General features: G+C 52.4%; 1 protein-coding gene across 3 annotated transcripts in view; it reads right to left on the bottom strand.

Moving 5' to 3' along the window:
* LAMA5 (laminin subunit alpha 5) overlaps positions 1-18,520 on the bottom strand; it is a 163,278-nt gene that overhangs the window by 34,512 nt on the left and 110,246 nt on the right. The window contains exons 23-40 of one of the 3 annotated variants that reach the window (XM_024199016.3): positions 18,265-18,403; positions 13,839-13,981; positions 13,628-13,734; positions 12,499-12,652; positions 11,816-11,976; positions 10,949-11,057; positions 8,868-8,965; positions 8,166-8,367; positions 7,452-7,578; positions 5,965-6,104; positions 4,912-5,027; positions 4,031-4,242; positions 2,935-3,139; positions 2,524-2,668; positions 1,813-1,953; positions 1,078-1,239; positions 720-821; positions 538-621 (exon numbers count right to left, since the gene is read on the bottom strand). In XM_024199016.3, coding sequence (XP_024054784.2) covers positions 538-621; positions 720-821; positions 1,078-1,239; positions 1,813-1,953; positions 2,524-2,668; positions 2,935-3,139; positions 4,031-4,242; positions 4,912-5,027; positions 5,965-6,104; positions 7,452-7,578; positions 8,166-8,367; positions 8,868-8,965; positions 10,949-11,057; positions 11,816-11,976; positions 12,499-12,652; positions 13,628-13,734; positions 13,839-13,981; positions 18,265-18,403 — 2,547 coding nt within the window. Of the gene's footprint in view, positions 1-537; positions 622-719; positions 822-1,077; positions 1,240-1,812; positions 1,954-2,523; positions 2,669-2,934; positions 3,140-4,030; positions 4,243-4,911; positions 5,028-5,964; positions 6,105-7,451; positions 7,579-8,165; positions 8,368-8,867; positions 8,966-10,948; positions 11,058-11,815; positions 11,977-12,498; positions 12,653-13,627; positions 13,735-13,838; positions 13,982-17,860; positions 17,991-18,264; positions 18,404-18,520 lie in introns of all 3 variants that reach the window. The other 2 variants (XM_024199017.3, XM_024199018.3) reach the window with 2 other exon arrangements.

Here is an 18,520-nt window from a genome sequence, read left to right as displayed (position 1 = left end):
CAAGGTACTAGCCCTGTAGCATCTGCACTCAAGGCAACTCTCCCTTCTGTCTGGATGGCCTCTACCACTGTAGCATCTGAGCACTAAACAAGGATAAGTGGATTTTGTCCTCACCACACCACTAGGAAGCACTATCCACCTTGGGAACCAAGGCTCGGGGCTCATTAAGTGACTCACCCAAGGTCACATTAGGAGTCTGCACCTGAGCTAGGAATTGAACCCGTCTCTGAAGTCCTAGGCTGATGCCCTATCCTCTAGACCATCTTGCTACGCTTCCTGCTTTCCTGGAGCATGCACCCTAATGTTTCTCCAACACATCTCCACAGAGGATCTCTCTCTGGGATGACCCTAGTGAGACACAAGTGTTCCAGGTTTTGAGGCAGTCACAGACTGCTCCAAATTCCTAGGACACGTTAAACAGCTGCCACGGCTGCAGTCCACAGTACAGAGGAACAACATTCGGTTCTCGGGGCTCTATGCCTTGCGCTGTCTGTCCCTTCAAGCTCCAGGGAACGCGCGCAGTGTGTCCGAACTCACCTCCACGAGCTGCAGCCGGCCTTCATGTACATCTCCAGGGGAAGGGTAAGTGCCTTCCAGAAACATGATGCTCATTTGGTTTCCCTGGGGAAGGTACAAAGATGTCTTGTAAGTCACTGGCTGGAAGCACCATTTATCCCTGAACCCCTAGCACAAGGCACAAGGGGTTTCTGAGGCTGTACCTTGAGGATGACATCTGGGCGGGGCTCCATGGGAATGAACACATCGCCCCTTCTGGTGTCTGAGCGAAGCTCATACCGCAGGTATCCGCCATAGGAGGACACCTAGAGGAGAGCCAAACAACACAGGCAGAAGACACTTATCATCACTCAGCTAAGTGACATACTATGGTGGTTCATGGCCGGTGAGCATAATCAGATACACCCCCGCTAAGTCCAACTGACAGGCAATGGCACAAAGCAGCCATTGGGCTGAGGCTCAGGGAAGATCAGGGCGGCATGTGACAGCGTTTGCTTCATCACCTTACCAAATGCAAGGGACGAGCATGCAGGGACCGTGGCCAGGTGTGTTCTCTCTTACCCGGTCTCCAAGGTAAGAGCTGGGTGCGTGCCAATAGAGCTCCTGATAGGCCTCAGGAACGTTCTTCAGGTCCGCATGAATGAGCTCCTCCTCTAGTCTCAGGGAGGTGGTCACTTCTTGGCGGTCTCCGCTCAGTAACACCCACTCATTCATGTTGATGAACTAGGAGAGAGCGAAAGAGAGCTGTATGCCTGATTTCCGAGAGCACCCCACATGCGCCGCAGGGAACGTCTCTGCATTCGTGCGCCTTTGGGGCACGTGGGACAGGGTGGGCGCTGCAGAACGGCCTTGGAATTTCTGTTACTGTTACTCCAGGACAGCGACTCTCAATACAGTGGTCACGCTCTATAAAACGGGGTGCCGAGAAGAGGCCAGTGGGATCCCAATCATGCTCCAATTCTGTTCCTTCGCTTCTAGAGAAGCTGATTTGCTCAAGTTATTTGCAACCTCAGAACTATCCGCATGAATTCCCACTCCATAGGGATTCCTGTGGCACCTTCTGTAAAGCATCAGGACCTCCCAAAGGCAAAGGATCCTGGGGATCAGCTGAGGAGGCGGAATATGTGTGTATGAAAATGGTTAAACCCAGCCCCCAGCACTCCGGGATATCCCACAAACGTACTGGCTTAGTGCAGAGCGGGAGAAATAAACCACCTGGGGGCCGGGAGGAACAGAATCCCACTGAACAGAGGGGACAGGACCACCGACGTCTCCAAACCCCAGCCCTCCATTCACCTCCACTCGGTACTTCTCCGCACTGTGGCAGCGATCGGTCGCTCCAAAGCAGAAACACCTGGTGCAGCCCTTGGGGTTGTTTGCATCCAAAGAGAAGGTCCCCAGGCGGCACTGGTCACACCTCACACCCTCCACGTTTTCCTGGAAGAAAAATGAACCATGAGATGTGTCGAGTTTCCCCTACAATTGCTCTAGGAGCACGGAGACAGATGGCACACTGCTCCAGCAGTTATCAAAACACTGCCCGGGGCTGTGAAACGATGCCGTTATTCAATTCACCTGCAGGTTTGCACGGCAAACCCCTCATCAGCCATTAACCTCAGCTCACTATCAAACCGTAACTCCCCCGCACTTGCCAAAGCTCTCCTGTGCCCAGCCAGGGCTGGGAGCACCACCCCGAGGAGCGGGTTGCCATCTGGTCACTGAAGAGCTGAGTTATTCTCCAGTGGTGCTGCAGCAAAAGGCCTTCTCGTCACGGACACTTTCAATCCGATTTCTGATGCTGACAGAAGCTCTTGGGAATCAAAGGCCGGAGTGTGCCATGAAGCCGAGGGGCATTCCCTACAGAGCACGCAGGATGCCACGTGCTAGGCACTACCGGTTCTCCATCTCTCCATGCCCGCTCTCCCAAGACCAACCAGGTCACGTTGTCGGAGCAGGGGAATTAAATTGGCCAGGCAAGCATCACCAAAGTGTGGTAACTAGACTGACCTTGCAGTGACATTGCCCAGTGACCGGATCACACACGCTCACTTCCGTCCCTGCCTGATGACAGTCACACCTCCGGCAGTGCGGGTAATGGTAGTAGCCGGGGGCGCAGACATCACATCGCCGTCCTATTATATTGGGTTTGCACCTAGATAGGACACAGGAGCAATGGAAGTAAGGTTCTTGGTCTTCTGCTGATCTCTAGTTCCTAACAAGCTCCCATGCGAGTAGTTTTGCTGCTCTATACTCCTGGAATACAACACTGATACCAGTGGGTTATTATTTTCCCCTTCCTTCCCAACCTGCTAACACACCCCATGGCGCTCCATAAAGCCAGATGTCTAAGCTAATGATCCCAGTGCTGCTGCCGGCACATATCCTCTATACAACCATGGTCCCGTCACTGTTCCTCACCTGCACTGGCCACTGTCCACGTCGCATCCTGGCTCTGCCAGTTCTTGGACTCCTGTACGAGAACAATTGCAATCCTCACAGCCAATCAAGGCGTGGCAGCCAAAGGTCTGGGGCTCACAGACGACGCACTCCGGCTTGATGGTATGCGGCGGGCAGATGCATTGTCCCGTCACTTCATCGCACAGGCGGGTCCCGCAGTCACAAGCTGCAAGGGAAAGGAAGCAGCTGAATTCATTGTGGAAGCAGTAAGAACCCCGTGATAAAACAAAGCCCAAGCAACACCAAGGCTGCAAATCGACAAAAGCGGGTGCGGGGGAGCTTGTGCTCTGTCCATCTGAAAAGCTGGCATTGGAACCAGCCTCAGAACAGCACCTGTTCAAACACCAATGCCCACCCCAGTGGGATCCACCAGGGCAAGCCAGTGACTGGCGCCAGGGCTTCTCTGTGTTTGTCATAGAGCTTGTGAACAGGGATTTAAGTGGGCTGGTACTGACTGAAATGCAAAGCTGGAAGACACAGGGGAGTCTGGTTTTGACAATCACCAGTGATGGGCAGAGAATGAGGACCACATTTAGCCCCAGACTTGGAGTTTGCATGTGCACACTGATCTGTATTTGCTAACTGCAGAAACGGGCATGGAAAACCAGAAGCCAGGTTTGAGGCTGGCAGTAAAAGTGTCAATAAACAACCCCGTGAAACCCAGCTTAACAAACCACAGGACTAGCAAAGAAGGGGTGTCCTGGATGAGGTGAATCTTTAAACGACACAAATGCACTGGGAACCTCGGGTTACTTGAAAGGAATGGTGATGGGGAAGTGCTGGATGGTGTTGGAGAGGATCTTTAGCGCACACACTTCCAGAGCATGTAAATAGTGCTATGAGCTGCACTGCTGTTTAACGCCCCCTCCTCAGTACAAACTTCATAGGGAAAATCTCCTGCAACCTTCGACTCCCATAAGGAGGCAGAAAACCAGGTTATCCTCATCAGCTATTTTCAAGGCCTACAGGACAGGCATCTGGCCCCCAGCAGCCATCAAACCCCTCAGAGCTGAGAGGAGCAGAGCTTTCCTCCCGAAACACAGAACTGGTAACTCACGCCTGCAGTTGGGGAAGCCCCAGTAACCGGTAGCACACCGGGAACACTCTCGGCCGATGACGTTGGATTTGCAAGCACACTGCCCACCGAAGAGTTCGCACTGGCCCCTGACAGCCCCTGCCTCGTGGCAGTGGCAGGGCTGGGCTCCATTGTTGTAGAACAGAGAGAGCGAGATGGCAGAGTCCCTGCAGAACTTGGACGATGTGGTAGGACTGCAAAGCAAGAGGGAAGAGGTTCCTGGCCTGGGCTCTCTTAGACCATCCTCAGGGCTGATTTCCCCTGCAGGTACTTTCTCCGAGGCAAGGTTAGGTTCCCAAGGCATGACAAATCTCCATCGGACAGACTTGCTTTAAATGAGATGCCTCAACACCAGGGCACTCCCAACCCCACCACTACCTTCCCAGATGGTCTACAGGCTGCTCACAAGAGGTGCCGGGCACCCTCAACCACTACTGAAGTCAGCCGGAGTCGAGGGCACTCAGTACTGTTCAGGTTCTATATTAGGACATTAAGGACCTGTGAATGCTCCTTTAGATACCAGCGAAGGAGACTTGTCTGCTTAAGCTAAAACCAAGATTTTAACCAATATTAACTTGGGTGTTGTGTCATTTAAGTCCCCCAGGGTCCCTGGCGTCAAACCACCCCAAATCAGCATGAATCAGAGCAAAACAGAACCCAGCTACTGAAAAACCCAGCAGATGTATTAATTATTTATTAACTGGGCGTGGCCAAGAGAAGGGAAGCAATTAAAGCAGACAATTCCAGCGTCCTAGCCGGATGCGTTTCCCCAGCAATGGCCTATACTCTACTGTTTCTGTTCCATAGAGAATGCAAAACCATTGGACAGCAGAACAGAGTCCCTTTAAAGCCAAGGCTCTCACTTGATGTAGAAACTATTGACTCCACAGCTGCTGATAAACTCGTAGGATTTGTCCAGGGGTTCCTCCAGCAGATAATGGGAGCTGTAGCTGTCTTCAGGCACCACCAGGATGTAATCCTGCAGCAAGACACAAAGCAACCAGCCACACCCTAGCGTTCAGTGCTTCCTCCCTGCAATGGCTTAGGTAAGCCAAAGAGAACCACAAGCAGCACATGAAGCCAATCAGCTCACTTCGCTGTCTGAGCATCTCTTTAGAAATGACTGGCGTCTCACCAGCTGGGACATGGTGAAACACTTCAAAGCGCTTGTCTTTTGAGAAGACAATTGGTCCATGTGGCCCAGTGTCCTGCCACAGGCAACAGCCAATACCCAATGTGATTGACGCAAGCAAAAGACCCACCAAGGGCAGTATCAGGACACCAGACTTCTGTTTCTAGCGCAGCTGGTGACTTGCATTGTGGCCTCTGGTGAATCCTTTAAGAGCTCTGTACCTTCGTTTCCCAATCTGGACGACTGGGATAATGCTTACCTGCCTCTGTCTCTAGAGATCCTTGGATGAAAGAGGCAGTGCAAGTGCAAAGTATTATCACAATGGTGCATGAAACCAATTCTGCAAAAGTGCAAAATATGATCACGACAGTGCACCAAACCGACTGCTCAAAGCTGCGTCCAGGGTAGGAAGGGAATTTCTTCCTGGCCGTCACAGCCTGTCATCTGACAGTCTGAAGCAGCTTGATTAAGCTCAGTCTCCTCCCCTCTCTACTAGGAAGGCTACCCATTAAGCGTGGCAATGTCATAACATAGTTCCTAGTGGCTGTTGCCCATTAGTGATGGGTTCCACCGAGCCTGCCCTCTAAGCTACAATGCCACATTTCCCGACATTGGATGCAACTTAGCAGGATGGCTCAGAAATGGGGAAATGGTGGGAAACGTTCCCTGCCACTATCCTACAGCAAATGGCCTGGAAATCCATGGTTACAACCCTGCTCCTATTGCTGCCACAGGGATGGAACCAGGTCCTGCAGGCGAGGGAGCCTTTCAGCTACACACTTACCAGCCACAGCTGCCGGCCTGCTGGCACACGAACAATCACCGTCAGCTCGTTATCCGTAACGTCCAGGATGATCTGGTTCTCGGAAACCACCACGCTCCGACAACCGTATCCATGTGGGCAGAAAGCAGCCTTGGCCTGGCCTGAAAGGCCAAAAGAGACATCAGCCCCCCAGCTGCCTCCATCCCACCCCCCAGCCTGCTCTGCTCGAGTTCGTCCAAAGCAACGCCCAGGCAGCCAGCTGTGGGCTGCGGCACACACCAACTCTCCCCCGAGTGGCCCATTTCGTGGTGCTCGTGTCTCAGACACTGACTCAGGCAGCTTGGGAGGCAACCAAGGCCAAGTCAATGCTGCCATGTTCCGAGGCAGGGTCCAGCCTCAGGGCTTTGTGGTCTGAGTGAAGACCCTGAGGAAGATGACTAAAGGCAGCCACCAGGGAAGGGGTTGAGTTTCAGAAGAGCCTGCCCAGTGTGTGATGTGTGTGTTGGTGTGAGCGCCACGCGCTTGCCCTTCCATTGCTAGGTAAAGCATCGTGCAAAACCTAGTGCAAATCTTCCCCTCTGCCCTGGACTTTGTAAAATCGATGCTTCTCGGTGGTGGAAATGGAAACAGTGCACAGCTGGAAACCATCTCCAACCCCAGGGGCCCACTGTGTAAGGCCAAGGTCAATTTGCAGTTAGGTCCCTATATAGCTGAGCTCATGTGGCTCCCACTGAAGTGAATGGGAGCTTCAGGAGCTCGGCACCTCTGAAAGGCAGGTCTCTTTAATGATGTGTCTAACTGCGGATTTAGGTGCCTCACTTTATACACCCATTCAACTTTATACATTTATTCCTTCATTTCACCTTCCTAGAGTCTGCTGCAGTAACTGAAAGCACCAGCGCCCATTGCTGCAGCCAGCTCATACATGGGAAACAGATACAGGCGGTCCAATGGAAGAGCTAGATTCATAGACTTACAGATTTTCAGGACAAAAGGGACCACGAGATTATCTAATCTGACCTGTGTATCACAGGCCATCACAGAATTTCACCCAGTTACTCCTGTACTGAGCCCAATATCCTGTGTTTGGCCAAAGCGTATTTTCCAGAAAGGCATCGAGTGTGGATCTGAAGACTTCAAGAGATCCACCACTCCCCTGGGTAGTTAGTTCCAACAGTTAATCATCCTCCCTGTTAAAAATTTGTGCCTCACTTCAAATTTGAATTTATCTGGCTTTAACTTCCAGGCGCTAGTTCTTATTCTGCCTGTTTCCACCAGGTTAAAGAGCCTTTTAGTACTCAGATCAGATCTCTATCCCCTTTGGGACATTTCTCACACAGCTGCTGCCAGGGTCCCGGCTAGGAGGAAGAGGCAGTTTGGATGCCCTTGACACTCTGCCTTCCTCCAGGAACCTCCTACGAGAGATCCGTGATCAAAAGGAGTTTTCAGATGACTTTCCCCATGTCCCTCAGTCCCAGGAGCCTCTCCCTACTCCCAGCTCTGCTCACCTTGCCAAATCCGCCCACCGTTGATTAACACTTCCACAGGGAACGTGGGGTGGTTGGGCTGGTAATAGTGCACGATGAAAGCATAGCGACCCAGCGTCTGGATCCGGCTGTTAAATACAGCAGCAGCCTGGCGCAAAAGACAGGAGCAAAGGGAAGAAATCAGGGTAGACATGCACATTCCTCTTCCAGTGCAATCCCCATCCCTCTGCAATGCACCAACATCACATCCCTTTCCACACGCCAGTAGGAGGGTGATTTCTCTGCTTTGCACCACTGGGGACTCAGTCTCCCTTGTGCATGTGACATTCACAGTTAGCCCCTCTATCTTCCCAGAACCACCAAGCTTGGTTACTCTAAGGCAGCAACTCTCAAGCTGTAGTCCATGGGGCCCAGCCTGCAGAGCCCTTGCTGGGAGTCTGCAGAAGGGGACTTTGAGAACCAAGCAGAGCGGGATTGGGTGGGGAGGAGGGTCCATGTGGATTACAAAGTGATCCACAGAATTAAAGCACTGGAGAAGCCCAGATGAAAACACAACTGTGTCGTGGTTAATGAAGATGGAAGGGAAAGCCAGAGATGCCCTTGCACGAATGGAGTCGTTCCGCTGCTTTGCTGAGACTTGCACCGAGCAATTGCATGCATTCGGTGCAGCCATCTGACACAACAATCCCCTTGCCACGGAGAGGAAAAGCCCAATCCAGCTCCAGTCTTCATTACCTGGGCAGGCTGCAGGAGAATGAGCTCTGCTGAGGAGTCCACTGCGGTCGGAGGCCGAGGCGAAGGCTCAGTTGGGATGCCAGTCGGAGCGACTGTGAAGACGTGAGTCAGGGGAAAGTCTGGAGGGATTGACAGAGTCTGGCCTGCTTCCAGGACAATGGACTGAGAGAGCTTCATAAACCTTGATGGGATGCAGGAACTACTGCACCAGAGGGAGAAAATACAACACATGGGATCGCTGGCAGTGGAAAGACAGAACTATGAGCTCTGGCAGGAGAGAGACTCGCCCATAATATCGATCCAGAGCACAAAGCATGCTGTGGCAAGGAAGGAGCCTTTACAGGGATTCCTTGGGGCCGTTACCATACGTAGCACCGGGGGAGGGAGAGGAATCTTGTACGGCTAACTTAGTGGTAAGTGATGAACAAGAGTAGGAATTCGGACACACTGAATTGCTGTCACGGCATGTGAACAAGTCTCAGGAAGGCTATTTCACTGGAGCAACGCACGGACTATATCCCATAAGGGAGGCCATCTAGTCTAGTGGTGAGAACACAGGATTGGAGAGCTGGGTTCTAATCCCAGCTCCGCCACTGGCTCAAGTGGGCCGGTCACTTCACCTCTCTGTGCCTCCATCTTTAAAATGGGGATAATATTCACTCGCCTAGGAAAAGTGCATAGAGAAATCATGCACCCCGTTACCTGGAGGGTGAGAAGGTGCCATGCAGGCTGATGCAGTGAACCTTTGGCTCAACAAATTCCATGGTGAATTGTCCATAAGGTATCAGGTACACTTTATACTGCAGCAGCAGGAAGGAAAGAGAAGAGTGGTAAAACGAAACCTCCTGCTACTTGAAGCCTAGATTTGCTCCTTTACCCTCACCCCCCACCCCCAAAGATCAGGATGAATACTCTAAAGATCCCCTAATAGACACTTCACTTCACTGAAGACCAGTGCTGTAGGGACCCTGTGTTTGGTGGAGGGCGGAAGCCAAATGTGTCTGAATTCAATTGCTCTAGGGCAAGATTTGTATATGCCTCCAAGTGATTCAGAGCAGGGGCTCTCAACCTTTCCAGACTACTGTACCCCTTTCAGGAGTCTGATTTTCTTGCGTACCCCCAAGTTTCACCTCACTTAAAAACTCCTTGCTTACAAAACCAGACATAAAAATACAAAAGTATCCTAGCACACTGTTACTGAACAATTGCCGATTTTCTCATTTTTACCATAAAATTACAAAATAAATCAATTGGAATATAAACATTGTACTTACATTGCAGTGTATAGTATATAGAGCAGTATAAACAAGTCAGTGTCTGCATGGAATTTTAGTTAGTACTGACTTCGCTAGTGCTCTTTCTGTAGCCTGTTGTAAAACTAGGCAAATATCTAGATGAGTTGATGTACCCACTGGAAGGCCTTTGCGAACCCCCAGGGGTACGTTAACCCCTGGTTGAGAACCACTGATTCAGAGCTTACATCCCATTTTCAGAAGTGACTTTGGCAGTATGTCCCCTTCCATGGTATCTCATCAGAGCATGTTGGCCCGCTTTGCAGAGTATAGGGGAATTCAATGTACACGTTTAGCTCCTACGTGATTAAGTCCCATTTTCAGAAGGTACTGAGTCCTACTGACTTTCAATGACACTTAGTCCCATTTTCAAAAGAGGAGCCTAAGTGTTACTGAACATCAATGGGACTCAAGTGCTTAAATCTCTTCTGAAAATGAGACTCGGGGTTGTCCATAGAGAGCCTTAGTGCGCAGCAAGCCAGCGTGTGACTCTACAGCGCACTAGCCAGCCATGTACTAAGTTGCGTGTGGACCCTGCAGTGCACGCTGACCTATTGCTGTCAATGCACATAGAGAACTTTCAGTGAGCGGCAGGAGGGTCCACATGGCCTGTTAGTGCACGGCAAGCTAGTACCCTGGAGATTTACACCCCTGCTTGCTGTGCACTCACCAATTGTGTAGACAATCCCTTAGGGTCACTTAGGACTTAACATCTACACTGAATTCCTCTATGCTCTGCAAAGTGAGCCTACAGGCTCTGATGAGACAGAACAGAGGAGACATATTACCACATTGCTGAAAGACCCTATAAGAGAGTTCCGCAAGAGACAATTCCTTTCGCCCCCGCTCCCTCAGTCCCAAGTGCCCATGATACATTTTTCAACACATCGTTGTCCTGTCACCTCTTCTCCCAGCCGGCAGCCGACCATATCGGATTGCTCATGATTAAGGCTAAGATTTAGTCATGGGTATTTTTAGTAAAAGTCATGGACACACGGGCAATAAACAAAAATTCATGGCCCCATGACCTGTCCATGACTTGTACTATATACCCCTGACTACATCTTGGGTGTTCGAGGGGGCGGGCGCTCTGGGGTGCCCGCTGGTGCTCGGGGCCGCCACTATTGCTGGGGGGAAGACACCTGGGACCATCACTGCTGCCGGGGGGGAGGGGCGAGACACACCGCCACTATTGCTGTGGGGGCTGGCCCCGGAGCCACCCAAGCTGCTCCAGCGGCCATGGGGTCGGAAGCACCGGCAGGCTGCAGAAGTCACAGAGGTCCTGGAACGTCACGGAATCCATGACCTCCGTGACAGACTCGCAGCCTTACTCATGATATAAACAGAGTTCCACACAGTGACTGATCTAACATAGGAACATCACCCTATTCTCCAGGTTAAGTCCTGAATCTACTGGTTCTAGGCCTCCTCCTTCCACACCACCTGGAGCTGAGGGATGCCACACAGCTGTCCTTTGTAGTGAGGGCTTACCAGGAAGAAGTGGGCTTGATCCGCTGTGAACCGAACGGTTCCCTCTGTGGTAAGTTCAAAAGCTGCCAAGCGATTCTGTGAATCTAAGACCATTCCACGGCAAAGGAAACTGCGAGACAAAAACAGAACTCAAGGACGGCCCCGGGCAGAGCCATAATTCATTTCTTGTCTTGCCAGACATACATTCTTGAAGATATTTATATAGAGCCGAGGTACATCTTTGAATGCCCGCTCAGGATAGTCACAAGAGTGCATTTCCTAAGGATATCCCAAGCCTTTGTTTCCTACTGCTAAGGTCACAGTTTGAAGTCAAACATGAGAGCAGCTCCCAGACAAGGCACTCAGTCTGTGGGTTACATAAATATTGCCTAGTGCTTGGAGCAGGCGACTCAGGTACAGGATTCATCTTCTATTTTCAGCCACGCTCTCTCGCTGGGATTCCGTCAAGTCACTTAGGCCCAGATTTTCAGAACTGGGAATGCATGTGAGATAAGCAAGCATCAAATTTGCAAGTGCATTGGCCCTAGCTGCAGTAAGCACACACAAAAGGGGTTCTGAAGGTCTGGGCTGCCCGCGTCCCACTTTCCCCACTATCGAATGGGAGCGACAACGTGCCTACCCTTCCAGGGGGGTTGCAAGATTCAAGCTGGCACCAAGATCCCATGGTGGGTACTGCACTAACATATGTGCCCAGATACAATATTCTCATTCTGAGGCACAAGGCTGAACGTGTTATTAGTGCAACAAAGTAGGAAGCAACTGAACAGAGATGCTTGTCCCCTCACTGTGCAATGCAGGAGAGGGACGTTACCGTATTCGCTCCAGCTAACCCTCCGCGCCGCCTCTTGTTCAGATCTGGCTTGGTACCTGTAGTCACATGTGTGGAAGGTGAGTGACCCCTGCTGGGTGGCTAACTGCAGGGAGCTCATCGCTACGCTGGCCCTCTGCACAGCATCCTTGTTGGCGTACTCCACCAGCAGCACGTATCTCCCAGGCTGGGGAACAGAGAGCCGCAGCTGGACCTCCACCTGGGTGGGAAATGAAAATATGACAGAGAGATACACTGCATCTCACCTCCCCTTACTGCACACACAGGTTACCAGTGCTATGTACCAGCTTTCCTCTTCGTGACCTAAGACACTCCATGGACTGAAATGATGCATTGCGACAGCTCTCAGTGGGTGCAGACCACCTCCCATATAGCCTCCCGCTAGGGGCTACATCAGTGAGATTCTTAGGTGCACAGGCTTCGACGTATTACTGTATGGACAGGCTAAGAAGGCAGTGGGCCATGTTTTAAAATCCCAGCACGAGCATATCCCCCCCCACCACCACCACCATTTACACGCTCAGGGCAGAGTTTGCAGGGGTGACTACATGGGTGAGCAGCACCCAAACACACACTTGATGAGCTGCAGGAGGAACAGAGGGGGTGTGAGCGAGTTTCTGGAATAGCCGTCCCAGGATATTTAAAGTACAAGGTCTCTCAAGGGGACAGCCGGCACCTTTGGTCTCACAGGGCTGAAGGGTGAAATAAATGAGCTACTCACGTCACTGCCGCTGCACAGCGCCATCTGCGGGTGTGATGGGGTGATGGGCACCATGGGACAGGGCCTGGGTAAACTGTTGTCCAGCCGGCACACCATGTCTCCTCCAGACGCAGAGGGGAAGCTGTCCACAGACAGGTACTTGTACAAGAGGCAGCTAGAAGTGTTAGGAAAGAATTTGTGAAGTTCTGTGGTTAGTGTTGTCTTGTCCAGCCCAGGTCCCGGTGAGCAAAGCAAGGGCTCCGCTGTTCATGAGAGCATCCTGGCCTTGGATGGAGCAAGAGTTTGTGTTTCACTGGCCACGGCAGTGAAAATCCCCCTCTCCTCTCCTCCCCGCGTCCCCACGCTGTGCTGTTCAAGTGCCTCAGATCTCTCTGGGAGGGTCCACGTCTCGGGGCAGACCGGGAAATCAGTCTCCATAGCCCATTCAGCCCTGGCTGGTGGTCTCCACAGAGAGGCCATGGGGGAAGGTGGTGTATGAGATATGGACACCTGCCCATTAGGCGTGGAAGAGGCTGGCAGTTCATTTCATGTTGGCCAGCGACCGCTGCTTATTACTAACAACGTTCCGGGGCTATCGACCAAGGCGGGCGGGGAACGGGGCAGCGCCCCCAGTACTAATCCTTTGAGCTGTCCAATGACCTAGGCATCCTTCCCGCCAGTGCAACGCCCGCTCCCAAATCCTATGGTGTCCCCAGTGAGATTGGGTGGGGCCGTGCCATTAGGAAGAGGAAGCCATTCAGCCTCGAACTTTACTGCCCCTGTTTGTTATGTTCCATTGTCACGGTCAAAACCTCTCCCCACACAGCCACCCTCACCCCCCGAAGCCCTGCAGACTCTTGCGAACACAGCACTCCTCCACTGGCCTGAATGGCAGGCGAGAGGCACCACAGGGGTCCTGGGGTAGTTAGCTGCCGTGGCTGACTTCTTCCAAGAGCCCCTGCCCCCATTCGCTCAGGCTTCCCTGGTGAAGGGAGATCCCTGGTGCCTCCCCCACAGCGCGCAGCTGCTGACCGAATGGGAATGCAGCCCTGCTCAGAAGGGGGCAGTCTACAGGTTCATTAGTACCAGAGAGCTGGGAAGACCCCAAATGACACAGATCACAGACAAAGAGAGGAATGGATGTCCTTACTTCTGACTGGCTCGTTCAGGGGCTGGGCTGTAGGTACACGCCTCTGTGACCTTCAGCTGCAGTATGGGCGCTTCATAGTACGAACTGGGGAGCAAAACCAGATAGTCCTGGAACAGGGGTGGAGAAGAAGGGGGACAAGTTGAGCGTGACTCTGTTCCTCGGGAAACTGCCAGAGCTTTCCTTGGGGGAGGGAGAAGGGGAAGGGCCTTACCAGCAGTATGCCCTCTGCCTCAACGATCAGCGACCACACGCTGGGGTTCAGCACAAAGGGCTCCCCGAAGCTGTTCTGAGGGACGGTGACAAAAGCCGGTTCGGTGCTGGGAGCGAAGATGATCTGCTTGGTCTGCTCAGTACCTGGGGCGGGAAGGACAAGAGACTGTGAGAGGGCACAAGCTCAGGGCGGCTCTGAGGTGATACCGCACAACAGGCAGTAAGCGCAGAGGATACAGGCGGGGAAGTGACTCTGTAAACGTGGCTTGGGGGGGGGGAGCCTGGTTTAGTCTCTCGAGCAGCGTTCACTGCGGATGCGCCGAGGTCCCACATCAGACAATGACAGAAATACCCCCCAAGCAGAATCTGCTCAGTGAAAAAAATCACTGACTGCCCCACTGTTATTGCTCATCTGTAGCTCTCATCCAACGCTGAACAATCCATACCCAACAGCATCCCAGCTAGAACTTATTTACTATGAAATTATTTGAAGACAAGTGAGAAGACTCAAACAGATACACTATACACAACAGAGAATATCTTGCTGCAAACTCGGAGACCCTCCTGCCTTTCCCCACCAACCACAGCAACAGACATTCTGCAGCTGGAGCTTAGAGGGCAATTTAATGCAACAGCCTTCACCTGGATTTCAGGCCCCATCCTTCTCCCACTGAAACTTGTTGGCTAAACTGACGCTCAGTTGACATTTTAAATCAATTAACTTTGAGTGTGATCACAGCACGGCGCCTAGCATCAGAATGGCTACTGGCTAGTTTACAGGTCCAGGGTTTTTGTAAACACATGAAATGAGCAGATGTGCTGGTCTGTCTGGGGGGGCAGATGAGCTGAGGCAGGAGGCTGCAAATTTCACACGTGCGTTCCTCTGACTGTCTTTGTGTGGTACATTTACAGCACGGCACGCAGCAGGGGCGAGAGAGGGTAGGGCGAAGGAGCATGCTACTACTTCGACTGTTTAGCCGCATCCAGTACGTGGACAGCGCAATTAACTCAAGATTGGACCCTAGATTCCTGAACCATACTTTCGGAGCTGTCAGGGAGCGAAAGGGTTAAATGCTTGCCACACAGTACGCTGCAAGGGACTAACTTGCTTGTAGGCCCCTCGTCTTAACATTGGCAGCCCCTTCCACACAGGATGAGGATGGCACGATGTTTTGGAGACTACATGGTTTAGCAAAGGGGCTGCTGTGCTGGCTCCACTCATCGGTCCACCAGGCTGGGAATATGCCTCCTGCACTAGTAAATACTTGAAGCTTCCAAGGAAGGGAAAAAAGCCACAGCATTATACAGCAAGCCAACTGTAATCCTTCCTGACCTATGCTGTGATCAGGTTACGCCCGGCAGCATGTGAGTGGATGACCCTTCTCTTAACTTTCCTGTGTAGAAATGTAACTGGGCGTATAATTATCCAGCCGCTTGCTTTCTTTTTTTAAAGCAACATCTGGGCACGTCAGGCCCTGTATATATCCTCCAGCTGCTCACTTCACAAGGTAAAGCAACAGTTTCTTCTGTGCCAGCCCAGCAGCTCCAAATAAATAACAACAATATTTTCTATTCAATGTCACCTTTCATCCCAGGATCTCAGACCATTACATCAACAGTAGAGAATTAAGGAACCTCCGCCCTCTCCGGGAGCATTATACGTACAGATTGTGAAACTGAGATACAGAGGTCAAGTGATTTGTTCCGGGTCATAATGCAAGTCAGTGGCAGGGAACACCAGTTTTGTACCTCCCAGCCCTGTTTTTTTAACCATTAGACTGGGAATCCTCATGATGGTACCAAACAGGACAGCACCAGCCATCCCCAACCTAGCGCCTTGAAACAGAACTCAGCGGACGACGAATGAGTAGAGGCTGACTGTAGCTCACGTTGAGGGTGCAGTTGCACAGGCTTTGCAAAGCTGGGTTTGGCAGCATGAGAGCAGATGGGAAGACATGCCAGGGCAGGCGCAGTGCCATTCTCTTGCAGGGTCTCTGTGAGAGCTGCCACACTGGGCTAGTTCTCCTGAGGAAGAAATTGCTGCAGCTGGCTTTGAAACTTGCTGGCTTCCTTGGGACAGATTGTCGAAGGGGCCTCACACCACTTTCTACAGGGACTGCAATTTTCTACGTACTTGCCAACTCAAGAACTTCCCTGTAGAGATCGATTAGCCAACCTGGGTCAGCAAATGCACGTTGCACATGGACATTGGCGTTCCCGCGTATGAAAAAACCTGCAGATGCAATTTTGCCAGAAAAACATGTGGCATCAAGGGGTTGCAGAGACTCGCTCTTCAGAAAAGTGAACGCAAAAGGTGGATGCGAACAAAGGCTGGAGCAGAATTTTACTGCTCCTCTTCCTCACTGGGCTGAGCGCTTGCCATGCTGCAGAAACCAGATGTCACTTCGCCATCCTGGCATGGGTAGGGCGGGCAGGGAAAGATACGCCTGACTCAGTTCCAAGTCATTCCTTATGGAAAACCAACCTATAGGGTTTAATAGGGGCCTGCTAATAAGGTTCTATAGGAATCACTTAAAAAGACTATAGAATTTAATAGAAAGGGACAACTTTTCTCTAGGGTTTATTGAACCCTCCTATAAAAAGCAGTCCTTGTCTATACAGTCCTATGGGACTGTTCCAGAAGGGACACAATCAGTCGCTGGCAGCCTGGAATCCCTTGGTGGCAGTGCTGCATGCGGGTATGACAGTGGATTTCAAACTCCAAGCTTGGGAGTGCCGGGGGGCCAGAGGCAATGCCCAGCTGCTCTTCCAGAGTCTCCTGCTGTCACCGACAGCTAGAGCTAGCAGCCCCTCCGAGGCACTTGCCAAATCACCCTGCCTGAGGGAGAGGAGCCACCCAGTAAATCGTGCGTTGTGGGGAAGGGAGAGCAGCAGAGGGGCTCAGAGAGAGGGCGGCTCTGGGGAAGCAAAGAGCCCCAGGAGGATTGGCACTCGGGTCAGGCATGGCAATGCTCAGTCCTGGGCACGAGCTGCCAGAAAAAAGAGAAAGCTGCTGCTTGGGTAACAGCCCAGGGGAGAAGCAGACGGGCCCTGAGCTGCCAGAAAAGAGCGAGCCAATGACTGGCACGAACCCCAGTTCCTATCTCCTGGCCTAGCTGAGAGGAGACATTAGCAGTAGGCTGTGTGCACGTGCCTGTGCATGGGTAAAGCCCTTGTATCCTCTTCCACACAAAAAAACCAAAACCAAAATCATCTGTCCCAGTGTGCTCTTGCCTACACGTTGCTGATTCCTGGTACATACAACACGTGGGTCTCCGTGCCTTTCAAGCTGTCTTTGCTGGCTCTTCCTTTCCCCGCCTGCACAGGCTGGGTTATCAGAGTCCGTGCAGCCAGCTTAGAGCAACTGCCAAAATGCAATGGGACACCCTGTTAAACGCCTGCCAGACCAAGCCACCTGGCACTTCCCAAAGGCCAAAAGCCAGGCTCTTCCGCCATGTCCTTATCAATCAGGAAGGGGGGTCTGGTCTCCTGCTACTGCCTCTAGCTTTAAAATACAAGGTGACGTGCTCTGATGGTAGAAGGCGGCTGCAGGGAGCACACGGACAGGCGAAGCGCATCCCCCTCCTGCATGTCCCGCCACTTCATTCACCAACTGGCAGTGAAAGATGGGAGCTGAAAAATAAAGCCTGGGTCCGGATGCTGACGTTTGGATCTGGTTCCACCTGTGTGGCCCATCTTGGATGTGTAGCTACTTCTCTCAGGCTCTGCAAGGGCCTTCCGGGCCATCCTGTCCCTTCGGGGGCACCAGGCAGGGAAGCCTCATCTAAACGTTATGCCGCCTCCTCCAACACCGGCCGAGTCGACAAGTGCGCTCCCCTTGGGGCCGTGGCTGGGGATCGCTGCGGCGCTGGCTTGTTAAATGGGGGAAGTGCCGCCTCGGTCCAGCCTCCAGCTCTGGAGGGCAGAAGTTCCAGAGTAAAGCCGTACAGAGATGTCCGCAGGAGACTGCGGGGGGAAGGAAGGAAGCGGCAGTGGCACAGGGGAGCAGCGTGGGACCCTTACCTCTCCTTCGTGGCTGATAAGCTGTAATTTTGCCATACACAGTGGCACCTCCTGAATTAATATACCTCAGGATGACATGGAATAGATAGAGCTCTGCCTCCTTCACGTCTACCGTGACTCTGACTTTATTCTGCAAAAAGCAAAAGCACATTGGGCACACATCACTGTGGGGCCAGCGCTGGGCCCATTACCCATCCTGTGGGAGAGCGGTACCTGCCTGCCTGCCTACCTGCCTCTCTCTCTAGTCCCCCTCCCCTCTGCATGACACAGGGGAGCAGCTGCCAACGCGCCAAGGGCTGGCACGCTGGAGGAGCTCAGAAGGTCCCAACGGGCGGTGTTTCGGAGGGGTGGTTTGCAGAAAGCGGGGATGTTTTGGTTAGTCTCAGACTGAGAAATGCACTTACAGTTGCCACAAACATTAAACTTTCCTTCCTCAAGGACCGAGACCCTCCCTTCCACATTGGCCGGCCCCCGGTTGACGTAGCGGAAGACGATGCGGAACAGGTCAGGGGAGGTCACATTGAGAGTCACCACTACCTTGGGCTGGTGGGAGAGAGAAATGGGAGAGAAGCAGGGCAACACCTTAAATCACCTCCACCGCCAATAGCCACCAGCCCCAGCGCAGCCGCTCGGGGGACTGCTCCCGAAGCACCATGCCCC

The sequence above is a fragment of the Terrapene carolina genome, unplaced genomic scaffold, assembly GCF_002925995.2.
Source record: "Terrapene carolina triunguis isolate 2854851 unplaced genomic scaffold, T_m_triunguis-2.0 Scaffold130, whole genome shotgun sequence".
In the NCBI taxonomy this organism is placed as follows: domain Eukaryota; kingdom Metazoa; phylum Chordata; order Testudines; family Emydidae; genus Terrapene; species Terrapene triunguis.
The sequence above is the reverse complement of the archived record's forward strand: the minus strand, read 5'-3'. Positions and strand labels throughout refer to the sequence as shown.